Source organism: Engystomops pustulosus, chromosome 1 (genome assembly GCF_040894005.1).
Source record: "Engystomops pustulosus chromosome 1, aEngPut4.maternal, whole genome shotgun sequence".
Classification (NCBI taxonomy): Eukaryota; Metazoa; Chordata; class Amphibia; order Anura; family Leptodactylidae; genus Engystomops; species Engystomops pustulosus.
In genome coordinates, this window is record NC_092411.1 from 85,790,862 (window position 1) to 85,804,328 (window position 13,467).

At 42.7% G+C, this 13,467-nt stretch overlaps 1 protein-coding gene across 2 annotated transcripts in view; it reads left to right on the forward strand.

The window, feature by feature from the left end:
* Positions 1-484: 484 nt before the first annotated feature.
* Positions 485-13,467, forward strand: part of MN1 (MN1 proto-oncogene, transcriptional regulator) — a 38,741-nt gene continuing 25,758 nt past the window's right edge. For both annotated transcript variants that reach the window (XR_011854901.1, XM_072146683.1), the window contains exon 1: positions 485-3,951. Coding sequence is in view for 1 of the 2 variants with exons in the window: in XM_072146683.1 (XP_072002784.1) it covers positions 501-3,951 (3,451 nt within the window). In the remaining variant the exon portion in view is untranslated. The remainder of the gene's footprint in view (positions 3,952-13,467) is intronic.

Consider the following 13,467-nt stretch of genomic DNA (forward strand, 5'->3'; position numbering starts at 1 on the left):
ACCCTTGCCGTGCCGCGGCGCTGGCGGAGGGCTCTAGGTGCGCGCTGTGTGTAATGTGGCCGGACCACCTTAAGCGCCGCGGCCCCGCCCCCTCCGCGCGCTGACATTGGCTGCGGCCGCCGTGAGGGATTCATCGGTGAAATGCAAAACTTGTTGCTGCTGTGTGGCGCTGAGGAGACTCACACAGAGCGGAGCGCACAGCGGCGGCGCCGGCTCAGCGGCTTGTGCCATGCAGGTGGCACGGATGAAAGTTGCAGCCAGTGGCGAGCGGGTGCAGTGAGCGGCTCCGGAGCGGCGTGTCGTAGTGCTGTGGCCGGGACTCGCAGGAGGAGTGTTTGTGTGTGATCCGCCAGGCCGGGCCCTATCACATTACACCATGTGAGCGGAGCTCCTCTCTCACACACACAGCCGCATCGTCCCCGCTCACACTCCGTGCACACACCGCGCTCCTGCCAGCACTGGACGGGACTGTCATGACTTATTGATCCGCGGGGGGAATTATGTTTGGCCTGGAGCAGTTTGAGCCACAGATCAATAGCAGAAGCGCTGCCGGCCAAGGAGACAGGAGCTTCCCCCAGCCCGGGCTCAACATGAGCTCCCACTTCAAGAGCCCTGCATTCCACTCCGGGGCCACGGCAGCCGCTGTGGACCCCTCCATAGGAGCTATGAGCGAGCCCTCCATGATGGGCATGAACCTTAGCATGAACGGGGAGCCCTATGGGTACCATGCCAGGGGGCACTCGGAGATCGGGGGCATGCAGCCCGTGCACGGCTTCTTCAGCAGCCAGCAGCAGCAGCACCACGGGCACCCGCACCAGCATCACCCGCACTTCAGTGGAAACTTTGGTGGTCCTGATGCCACAGCCTCCTGTTTGCACGGTGGTCGTCTTATGGGTTACAACAACAACAACAATCTGGGGAACCAGCAAGCCTTTGGAGAAGGGTATGAGCAGATGGCAGAGAACCAGGCTGGAGAAGGCTTTGGGCAGCAGAGAACAGGTAATCTACCTGAATTCCAACATCCCAACCCCCCTGCCTCCAACCATGCTGTGCCCGCTCCCTGCCTGCCCCTAGACCAGTCTCCCAACCGGGCAGCCTCCTTCCATGGGCTTCCCTCGTCCACCTCTTCTGACTCCCATAATCTGGAACAAAGGAGGATCCATAACCAGGGGGGTGTCGATCCACTGGAATACAATTATCCCAGCGACGGGCCGGCCGGACACTTTGAGGTACCCGTGTTTTCTCCTTCTGATTCTGAGGGGCATTATGCTGCTGGGAGACAGGTTTCGGCTGGTTCTTTTCCTGGTGCTTCTGTTATGCCAAGACCTCCTGGGATAGTGGGCATGACTAAGGTTCACCCACAGCAGCAGCATGGGGTATTCTTTGAAAGATTTGGAGGTGCCCGCAAAATGCCTGTGGGCATGGAGCCTGCAGTGAACGCCAGGCATCCCCTCCTGCAACAGCAGCAGCAGCAGACAGGTTTACTTGCCAGACAAAACTCCTGCCCGCCAGCGATTACCAGGCAGCAGCAGCAGCAAACCGAAGGCAGCACCTCCAACCCAAACCTGCCAGACAATGGACCGGTAATGCAGAACCAGCATTCACAGTTTGAATACCCAATTCAGAGACTTGAGAACAGAAATATGCATCCTTATTCTGAGTCAATGTTTAATATGCAGCAGGGACCTCCGCAGCAACCTCCAAATCAAAGATTGCAACATTTTGATGCCCCCTACCTGAACGTTACCAAAAGGCCCAGGTTTGACTTTCCCAATAACCATGGTGTGGAGAACTGCGCTGCCTGGAATAGCAACAGCATCCACAATGCTGGCATGGACAGTCACCTCTCTCCTTCCACCTACCCGGGACTAGCTGGTGACTACAACCCCCAAGTGCCAGAAAGCTTCCCCCCTGGTCCAGCCTTGCAGCACCCTGGCCCAGATCACCAGTCCATACAGCAGAGACAAAATGCCGCCATGATGATTAAACAAATGGCTTCCAGAAACCAACAGCAGAGAATGAGACAGGCTAATTTACAGCAATTGGGCCATCACGGAGATGTTAATCAAAGCAGCATTGTCCATGGAGGTCAAGTGGGGAGTATGCCGCAGCCCAGCTTTGATCGTGAAGGGGGTAGGATTGGAAATTTTGACCCCCAGAATCCACATGTGGGTCAGGAAAATGCTTGGTTTCCTGGACCTCACCCACCAGGAGATATTCTGCAAAGGCGATTGGGTGGGTCAAGTATCCCAGCAGATCCTGCATCTCATGATATTAATTTGCAGCAGAATGGGTCAAATATGCTTTTTAGGCCAGGAGTTAATAGGATGGGACTTCAGGAGCCGTTGGGGATGCCAGGTGAAGGGCATGTTCAGGCCTTGCATTCTCCTAGCATGCACTCTCAGTTTGGAAACAACATCACTAACTTATCTCAGATGCAGTCCCCGGGTGGTGGGGTGGGCATAAACACTGCTACAGCTGACCGGAGAGGACCCCCAGATTTCACAGCACCAGGTATAGGACAGCAGTCAGGATTTCCATTTGTTGGGTCAAATAGACAGTCGACACCACATAATCCAACAGGTGTCAATTCATCCCCAAGTTCCTACCCACCTCAGTCAGACTTCCAAGCCAGCCAGCGCTCCACAGCTAGCAAATTGGGGGCACTTTCCTTGGGTTCATTCACTAAATCTAGTGCTAAGGAAAATATGTTTGGACAAAGCTGTTTAGCTGCCCTTTCCACGGCTTGTCAGAATATGATTGCTAGCTTAGGTGCCCCAAACCTCAATGTAACATTTAATAAAAAGAGCCAAGCTGAGGGCAAAAGAAAGCTGAGCCAAACAGAGAGTGAACTGAATAACAGCAGTGGGGCTGGCACTGGTGCTGAATATTTCCCTGGGGGCTCATCACAAGGCAGTCAGGGGCCTGGTGCTTCCAGTAACAACAGCAAACCTGCAGGGCAAAATGGGGCATCTCAACCCACACAGGGAGAAACCAGCCTGTCCCCAAACTACAATTTAGAAGTTACTCCTGGCAATGACGGCAAACCAGTTACTGGTGGTGGCCGTGGGAGGGGTAGGAGAAAAAGAGACAGTGGGCATGTAAGCCCGGGTAATTATTTTGATAAATATTCTGCAGACAGTGGGGGCGCTGTGGTCAGCCCAGGGCAACAGGGCCAGTCTGCGAATCCAGTAGAGCCTGTTGGGACTCCTCATGACAAGCCTCTGACTTCTCCATCTTGGGCTAAAGGGGGTGAGCTACTACTTAGTGATCAACCTGACCTCATGTCATCTTTGGACAGTGGAATTCAAAGTGTGACTAAATCGGATAGTAGCTCACCTCACGTTGACTTCTCTGAAGATGTCAACACTACGTATGGCAATGAAGATGAAGTTTCTTCTAGCTCAGATAACAACATATCTAAACCAAGTAACTGTCCTTTGGTAACAGGGTCTCCAAAAATTCAACGGAATGACCACGGACTTCTTAATGGACAGAAAGCTATGGGTCTAAATATGCTAAATAACACTACCTCTCTCCCGGACAGTTATGGGTTGAGCAGTACCGGGGCTGGCCACCCTGGTACTCCAGGGATGGAACAGGTCCGCACTCCAACTAGCACATCAACCCAGGATGAGATTCACCCTCTAGAGATACTGCAAGCACAGATACAACTTCAGAGACAGCAGTTCAGCATTTCTGAAGACCAGCCCTTGGGGATGAAGAATAAAAAAACTGACTGTACTTCTCAAAATGTGGACAGTGAATTGAACAGTTGTTGCTCAGACAATGTCAAAAATTCTATGAGTACGATAGACCTTGACTCTCTCATGGCAGAGCATAATTCTACCTGGTACATGCCTAATGAGAAATCATTGATGGAGGGAGAAGACGAAGACAAATCCATCACACCTTGGGATAAATCAAAGAGCCAACAAACCAACAAAGAAGGTATCTACATTTAATTCTACACTTTGAGCGTCACATCTTGCTTTCCCTTGTAATGAATGTGTAATTTGTGCTTACACTAAAGCCTGTCTGTCATCCCTGCCAGTGACCGGCAAATAAATTACCTCCAATTAGTCCTGTGATTTTACATCCCCCCCCATAAAATGTGTGTGCATACATTGCTTACTGTACACAGCTCACAGGTACAGGTCTATCTCCTGCAAATCTGCACATTTGGGTGGGAAATGACACATTCATCCCAGGACCCACATTTCATAGCAGACAATAGAGGAACTCTTCTTTTCCTTTCCAGATAAAATGCTATCAGTTAATTAATAGGAGCTGCCTGCGGGGCGAGGACACAGGGTAATCAATGTTTACAGTTCAATTTAGAAAACCTACACCAGATAGATCGCCCCTCACCCTATACCCTGCACTCTGTAGAAACTCTTCATTGTCTGAGGTTATTTGGGGGCCAATGTTTTTGCTATAAATGCTTTATCTTTGTGTTAAGAAGCCATGCAGAAGTCTATGTAAATTGTACAGTTATAATTGTATGTGTGTGTGCGTGTGGACACACATGCAATATGATGTTTCTGGATTCTATGGGATGTGTTACTGAATCTTTTTTTATTCATGTTGAATAGCATTGTTATTCTAAAAAAAAAAAAAATCCTATAAGGTGTCCGACTGCAAAAAAAAAAAAAAGAAACCAACAAAAAACCTGTAATGTATTTATTTCTTGCATCAATATATTTTGTATGTTCTTGAAATGGAATCTAATATAACTTTATTTTCACAAAATTTTCCAGTTTATTGTCTTGGCTTTTTTTTCTTTAGTAGACGTTGGCAGAGCTGAGTGTGGACTGGTGACTGGGCATTGTAGATTGATTCACTGTTACAGACGCAAAGTGAAAGGAAAGCATTGCCTTTAATCCAATCTCTTCTTTAAATAGGCAGCACTTCATTCAATATTGTAATACTATGGGAAGCCCAGTTTGCTTTCTAAATAGCTGATTTCTGTTACTGATGGGCTGCGTTTACTGAAGAAGACCATTAGAGGATCAAAAGACTTAAGATATTAGGGAATAGGTTAAGGGGAAGTAAAAAGAGAGTTTGGCTGGTTTAAAGTGCATCATTTAATAGCCATGGTTTTGGTTGGCTTTACAGCTTTGGGTTTTGAAGCATGAATAGAAGCCCCCGCTGGTTGCCTCTTTGTCCCTGTTTAATGCTCAGCTCAGGAGGGCCACTGTTTGAGGAATGAATCTTTAGCATGCATAGCACAGCAGACTCAGGGGCACATTCCCCGCAACTGCTTCAATTGGTGAGCTTTGGGGCCCTTCATCTTGATTTTTAAGTGGGGGCTTCCTATAGCAGCACCCCCCCCCCTCCACCCACCTCATTCTATATTTTTATTTCTATTTAGCATGTAATATAACTGTGCAAAACACTTGCAATACAATACCCCCCACCCCCCCCCCCAAAAAAAAAAAATCAATAAACATCAGAAATGGGTAATAATAATTATAATTTATTAAATGGTCCCTGGTACAGCGTCATTTGCAATGGATTGAATTATATCATTGGAGAAAGCCACTGCACTTGAAGCCATGATTTAATAAGGTCTGCATGTTGTTTAATGGCAAGTGACAGTCTAAATTATTTGTCTATAATCCAGGAAATTGCAGTCCTATTTATATACATCCCTATATAGACAGTGAGTAGGTTCTTATTGTTATGGCTGGATAAGAAATAAGTACAAAATACAAAGCTTTTTGTTTACTTATTGTAAACTAATATTAAATAGTAATATAATATTTATTCTTTCGATTCAAGAGGTGAAATAATCCGTCCCCTATTGCTTTTCATCTATTAATTTGAGCCGCGTATTGATAAATATTTAATAAGCCCCATGGCCAGGGAAGTGGTCAAAGATATTGAGACACAATTAATATAGAGACACAAAGGAGTGTGCAGGGATCTCTGGGACACTCAGTGCCCAGGTTAGTCTCTACTTTGTCTAGTGACCAACAATTGTTCCCTGTTCTATCTCCGAGCCATTTTGTGTTTATTATGAATGGCCACCAGCATTTAACCTTTCTGCCATAACCTTTGCACTTCAGTGGCGCGTTTTTTAATTTCACACAGAATAATTTTTAGCTTTGAGAATAGGGAGATAAATAAGGAAACCTGTTATATAATATATATGTGGATGTGGCTAATTCTCCTTATGTTGGGTATTACCTGCAGGCACATTCTATGTGGAGGAAATCTTCATTCTGCACGACAAAGAAATAGTTGTTTTCCTTTTTTTTTCTTGAAGGTGGTGGTGGTGGGGGGGATGGTTCCAGCATTGTGAGGGTTAAATCCATTATGTTTTTTTTCCCTTAAAATTCCTAAGGTCTCTGCAAATGCCTTCATTTGACATTTGCTCTGCAGGAACATGTAACTTAAAACCACACAGGTGTTAATCGAGCTGGATGGAAATGGATACAAGTTACACTAGATGTTTATTATCACATGGATGGATTCTTGCCTCTTTTATTTTCAGGCGTGTGTGTGTGTGTGAATTTCCCCAAATTGGCCCAAAATGTTCACTAGCAAGTACCCCTTTTCCATATGTGTTCTCCTTTTGTAGACCTTTCTTCTGTGAGCGGCCAGAACTTTTCCTGACGTGAATGTGGATGCAGTCAGTGGTGGGAGATACAAAGCATCTTTTTTTTTTATTGGCTGGAATGTATGCGGAACAATACAGAGAAATAGATTTTATGGCATAGATTAGGATGCTCTTCTTTTATTAGCCAGATAATAAGCAGTTTTGGATCTCTTTTAAATGCAAAATAGTCATCTCTGAAGGATTTGTATGCAATAGACTTGATGTCTTTTAATAAATGATCTGGATGAGCTGATAGCAGTGATAAAGAGCAGACAAAGATAATTCTCCCAAAGAGCTCAGCGCTGATCTTTTTATGTCATACTGTATGGTACAGGCGAAACTTTTTTCATAATTAGCCATCTTACCCCATGGGCAATTAAAGTGTGTCGAAATTTCAATAGCGGCGGGGCATAGTCTGTGACAAATTATAGTCATTAGCAAAAATGCTGTTAAATGTAATTTAAATTGCTTTTTATTTATTGACTTTCAAGACTAAAGTAGCAGAATATTTTTACATATTGTTTCCGGTGAAAAGAGAAAAAGGGGAAAGAAAATGCACCAATGTATTATAGTGATGCTGGTCAGAGTGTAAATACATTCTGTGTGTCATTTTATTTATTTTGTTTTTGCTTTTAACAATAGGTTAAATTTAAGAGGAAAAACAAATATTTCAAATAAATAAATATAAAATTGTATTGGGCAGGAGGATGTGGACTTCTGTTGATGTGCTCCATACATGTGGTGTATTTTGTGACAATATATTGACCTGTTATAAGATAAGGCCTTGAGCAGCAAACTTCCATACTGGGATTCATTACATAGCGCCTTGTGGATGCGACATTATTGATGTCTTCATTAATAATTAAAGAAGCCCCAAAATTTTGTGTTTATAAAATAAATACTTATAATTTGCCGCAATAGCAGCTGGGAGTAGCCCCCTTCCCCATGGACTTATCCTACTGTAGCTACATTTTATTATTAGATTCTAATATACAATTAGTGTGTACATTTATTTCGCTATATCTCTATCTCAATATATTGTCTAATGAAATGCAGATATTTATTTATGGTAATATCAAATATCGTAGCTGGATCAGGCCATGATGAGTGTTTTAAAACTAACATTTCCTATATATATGAGAGAGATTGATAGATAGAGATAGATAGAGATATATATATATATATATATATATATATATATAATTACATGCATGTCATGTCACAGATAAAATGCATACCGTAGTATATAATCGCCTAAAGAATATAGAATAAGTCATTACTGTTTTTATAGTTTAATCGTATTTTATTATATTTTAAGTTATTCTTCTTTTAGCCTCAAAAGGTCGTTATGATTTTTATTTAGGTGAGAAATGAAAGTATCATTAAAAAAAAAATACTACTTAAACACACTACACATGCAAATACTTTCAGACATCAAAAAAGGCTAAGATGACAGATCCTAAGAGGTAGGTATCCTTGGCCATGAGTTCCAGTAATTGTCATAGGAATATATTTTCTCCTTTTCTCTCAGTTCTCCGCCCACTTATACGTCATTAAAAGCAGAGGTCAGAATTCAATATTCTGATCCTTTGCTTGCTGTATAATGAGCTGTCAAGGATTAGCTGAGAGCAGTTGAAAAAAATTGTTCCATTATATGAGAGTATTTTTGAAGAGATCAACCTTTTAAAATGCAGTTGTAATGTCATAGTAAAAAGTCCAACAAAACAAATAATCCGGTAAAAAAAAGTAGTTTTAGTAGAATATAACCTCTTCAAGAAGCAGTTTGCAGTACAGAAAATACACACTTTTTTGCAGCATGGATTCCTACAAAAAAAAGAGTTAATATGAATATGATTAAAAATGTTAATGTGTACAATTGTGAATCTTTGAATCTTGATTTTTAACTTGGCAGAATACAGAAATAGGTTTATTTTTTTTATAATCGTATTTATTTTTTTTCTGTTTAAATGTATCTTTAAAATCCAGGTGATTTTTACATTGAATTTTTAAAGCCTAATATTGTGTGCAGTATTTTAATTTGTATTTAATAAATTCTGCTTTATTTCATGTTTCACTAGTTTTATACAGATAATCCATTATTACTATAATTATATTTATATATTTTTATGTACAAATTACTTTACTAAGGCCAGTTAAAAATTAGCAGACTGGGGCGTGGTTTGGCCGCCTGTGAAGATGGCTGCGTGAAGCGTTAGCTCCGTCTGCTGAGCAGCTTTAAATCAGCCCTCACCCCTCAAAAGCGACCCGAAGCACCCTCACGAGTGCTCTGCATACCCTCCAAAGCCTATGGGAAAGAGGGGTGAAGTTTCCAGCCTGCCGGCCAGAAGAATCCCGCAGTATTTTCAGGCCACCGCCAATCACACCAAATATGGCGCCGGCGCCACGAGCTTGAAAGGAACAAGCAAGCCGGGAAACAGCGCGGCCGGAACAGAGAAATCCCCAGCCGCTTATACCAACAAGGTAACTGGGGAAAGAGCACCAACATATACAGACTCTGATTTTGAAATACCTACCAGGTGGTCGGAGACTCCTTCACCGCCAGCGTACAACATGGCCTCCGGTATTCCGAAACAGGGAAAGAACTCCCGCTCTGCACGAGACAACGACTTACAGAGCGCCAAGCCCAGGAAAGGCGCGGAGGTAAGCCTCGCACCCCATGAGACACCCACAGGTAGCCCGGCAAAACAACGCCAGCGACTACAGCTTAATCCACAAGCAGTGCCCTGGGGGGAAAATAGTAGCGATACAAACCTGGCGACTTCCACAGATGAAGCAGACGCTTTTGAGACATTCCAAACCTCTGACAAGGCAGTAACAGAACATTTATTAAAAGATATGTTAGAAGCCCTACGATCCTCCCTCACATCAAATTTGCTAAAGCTAATAAGCCCCCTCCAAAACAATATAGCTGAGATAAAAGAACAAGTCTCCCACGTGGAATCCAAAATGGCGGAATACGCCACAGAATTCAACAACCTAGCTGATGGGCATCAGGTATTGGAGGACAAAGTATCACACCTACAAGCAAAGCTGGTAGACTATGAGGATCGAAATAGGAGAAATAACATCAAATTTCGAGGAGTCCCCGAGTCGATCACTGGTCCGCAACTGAGAGACTATGTGATGCAACTCACCAAATCCTGCCTACCTAAAGCATTAGATTATGAATTAAGTGTGGACAGGGCCCATAGAGTCCCGAAACCAAAAAATCTGCCAGATACTACCCCCAGGGATGTACTGGCACGTTACTGCTTCTACCACACGAAGGACCAATTACTAGCCTACTCAAGGAAAAACCCGAGTCTTCCGTCTCCATACTCCACGATTAAGCTATACGCCGATCTATCTGCAGCGACACTACAGGCGAGAAGAGAATTTCAACCTTTTACGGCGCTGCTGCGCAAGAACGCAATCTCGTATAGATGGGGATTCCCGATCAAACTACTGGTCAACTACCATGATAAAATACACGTAGTTTTATCTCCAAAGGACGGTCTGGATCTGTTGAATACCTGGAACTTACCCGATGACACCTGAACCTGGGGTGAATACCCATCACCGATGTACCGGGGAGCCGGTATTTATGTTAAATGTGTTACAGATGCAAAGTTAATTTTATGATGGCACTGAGATTACTGTGGCTACTAATCAGATAGATATTGAACTATCGTTAGAAAATGGCTATGCAGATTTTTGTAGTATCGGCTGCTCAGCGGCAATAAGGGCTAGTTTATGTTAATACCACATTTGCCCTACTTACTTGAGTACGTCACTTGTACTTAAAAAACTAACTAACTTAATTGTTTTTTTCTTTTCTTTTTAATGCTAATACTGATCAACTGTTACTTATATTGTTCGGTTGACAAACGTAAATACTCAACCCAGTGCAGAAGCACTGAACATTTTACAACCAACAACTGGAGGAGAATAATACACAATCTAGCATTATCAGGTTACATTGACTTTAAACATGGGATATAAAGTAGTATCCTTGAATGTCAAGGGCCTAAATAGCCCACAAAAAAGAGCATTCATGTGGAGGGAAGCCATATCACAAAAATGTGATATACTATGCACCCAAGAGACTCACTTAGCGAAGGACAAACCACCAAAAATACAACACAAGCATTTCCCTAAAGTGATTACTTCCACTTATGAAAAAAAAAAGAGAGGGGTCATGATTGCTTTCAGAGACACGTTAGCACTAACCATACACTCCCAAATAGTGGATCCACAGAGTAGATTCATAATCGTGATATGCACAATCAACAACATGGACATAACGTTGGTTAATCTGTACGCCCCGAACAGACATCAAATAAGATTCACTAAAAAGGTCTTAAAAAAAGCAAAATCTATTCAAAAAGGCGTTCTACTGGTCTGTGGGGACTTCAATGCCCCACCATCACCCAAAATTGATACCACCTCACAAAATCCAAACCTAAGTGTAAGCTTAGACAAATCCATTTCAGACAATGACTTATTTGACATATGGAGACTGTATAATACAGACGAAAGAGACTTTACATTCTTTTCAGCCAGACACCAGACATACTCCAGAATAGACCTCTTCTTAGCAGACAAGGATATGCTTGATAGGATAGAGAGTGCTTCCATTGGGGAGATTTCATGGTCAGACCATGCACCAATAACCATAACGATTACTGATACCCATCCTAAACATAGTGACTATATCTGGAGACTGGACACATCCCTATTAGCTAATGAACACCACGCTAAAACCATCGAACAGTATATACACGACTACTATATACTCAATGAAAATTCTAATCTAGATGACTTTACCATGTGGTCAGCACACAAAGTCTATGTTAGAGGACTTATCCAGAATCTAAGTGGCAGAATTAAACGCCAAAGAGACAAACTCATTGTCGAGTCATTGGGAAATATCCATAGGTTAGAATCTGAAAATAAAAAAGACTCCAATCCTTCTACAGTAGAAAAATTAAAAAGAGAGAGGGTCCATCTTCGCAACCTACTTCTATATAAATATGAGAAAAATCTCAAAAAATTAAAAATAAAATACTACTCTCAAGATAACAAAGCAGGGAAGTTACTGGCCTCCAGGGTTAAAAAAATTGCACAGAAAAACAAAATCTCCTGCATACTCCATCCAATAACAAAAAAAAAAGTTTTATCGCCAAGAGAGATAGCTAATGCTTTTCAAGACTTTTATAGCTCTCTATATAATCTGAAGGACAACTCTGAAACATTCCTCCCTTCACAGAGTGAAATAGAGAACTTCTTAGATAAGGTCAAACTACCCAAATTATCTAATGATCAACTCCAAATGCTAAATGAGCCAATTAAAATTCCAGAAATCATTAAAACCATCAAAAAACTTCCCAAACATAAAGCCCCGGGGCCTGATGGCTTTGCTAATGAGTATTACATAAAATACGGGGACATTCTAGCTCCACGTCTAGAAAATGTCTTCAACAAAGCTATCAAACAAAGCAGCTTTCCCCCAGACATGTTAAGAGCTACCATCACAACAATTCCTAAACCGGGCAAAAATCCTGAAGAGATCTCAAATTACAGACCCATCTCTCTTTTAAACGGGGATATCAAAATATATGCTAAAATAATCGCCAATCGCATGATGTCAGTCACCCCAGATATCATAAAAGATGATCAGACGGGTTTTACTCCAGGCAGACAAGCCCCTGACAACACAAGACGTATAATTTCCCTAATGCAACACTGTGAGAAAAGTAAGACTAAAGCAGTGTTTGTAACGGTCGACGCAGAAAAAGCATTTGACCGGGTTAACTGGTCATATGCGTTTGCAGCCTTAGACAAATTCGGCTTTACAGGCCCAATTTGCTCCGCCATAAAAGCGTTGTACTCAAATCCCAACGCCCAAGTACTAGTCAATGGAGTCCTGTCAAAATCATTTCACTTAACTAACGGCACGAGACAGGGATGTCCCTTATCCCCTACCTTTTTTAACATATCCATAGAGCCACTCGCGGAAGCTATTAGATCAGAAGACCAAATAACTGGCATAACGATAGGAGAGGAAACGCATAAGCTAGCATTATTCGCGGATGATGTGATTCTAACGCTTACTAACCCCGAATCCTCATTGACTCACTCGCTAGACTTGCTAAAGGCCTTTGGGGTGGTCTCATTCTATAAACTAAATTCGGCCAAAACACAAATCCTCCCCATTACTATACCGTCTACGGACCTTTCCTTAATGAAAACAAATTTCAACTTAGACTGGAGATCAGACACTATAGACTACCTAGGAGTGAAATTAACATGCCCAACTGCCGACCTATTTAAACAAAACTTTCCCGCACTCTTGACAAAAACAGCGATTGAGTTGGAGGAATACTCCAGTGTGATTACTTCCTGGTTTGGGAGAATTGCACTATATAAAATGATGGTGTTGCCGAAATTCCTCTACCTATTCCGCACGCTCCCAATAAACATCCCAAAATCCTTTTACTCGAAGGTAAAGAAACAACTGTCAAATTTATATGGCAAGGTAAAAAACCTAGGACAGCCATGACACTAATGACAAAACACAGATTGGCCGGGGGGCTAGGTGTCCCAAACCTAGAAGACTATCAAACATCATGCGTAATCGAACAATTGTCTCACTGGTGGAACTCTAACAAAGAGAAAGCTTGGGTTCGTCTCGAGTTAGCACTCACGAGTACCACATCTCTGAAAAATAGATTAATCTCGGGCCTCTGGGGCTTAAAGCCTCCACAGTCAGACCTACATACAATACAGGCCTCCGATAGAAGTTGGTCGACTTATATATCCAGATCGGCAAAAACAACCAAACTTCCCCTACAGAACATATC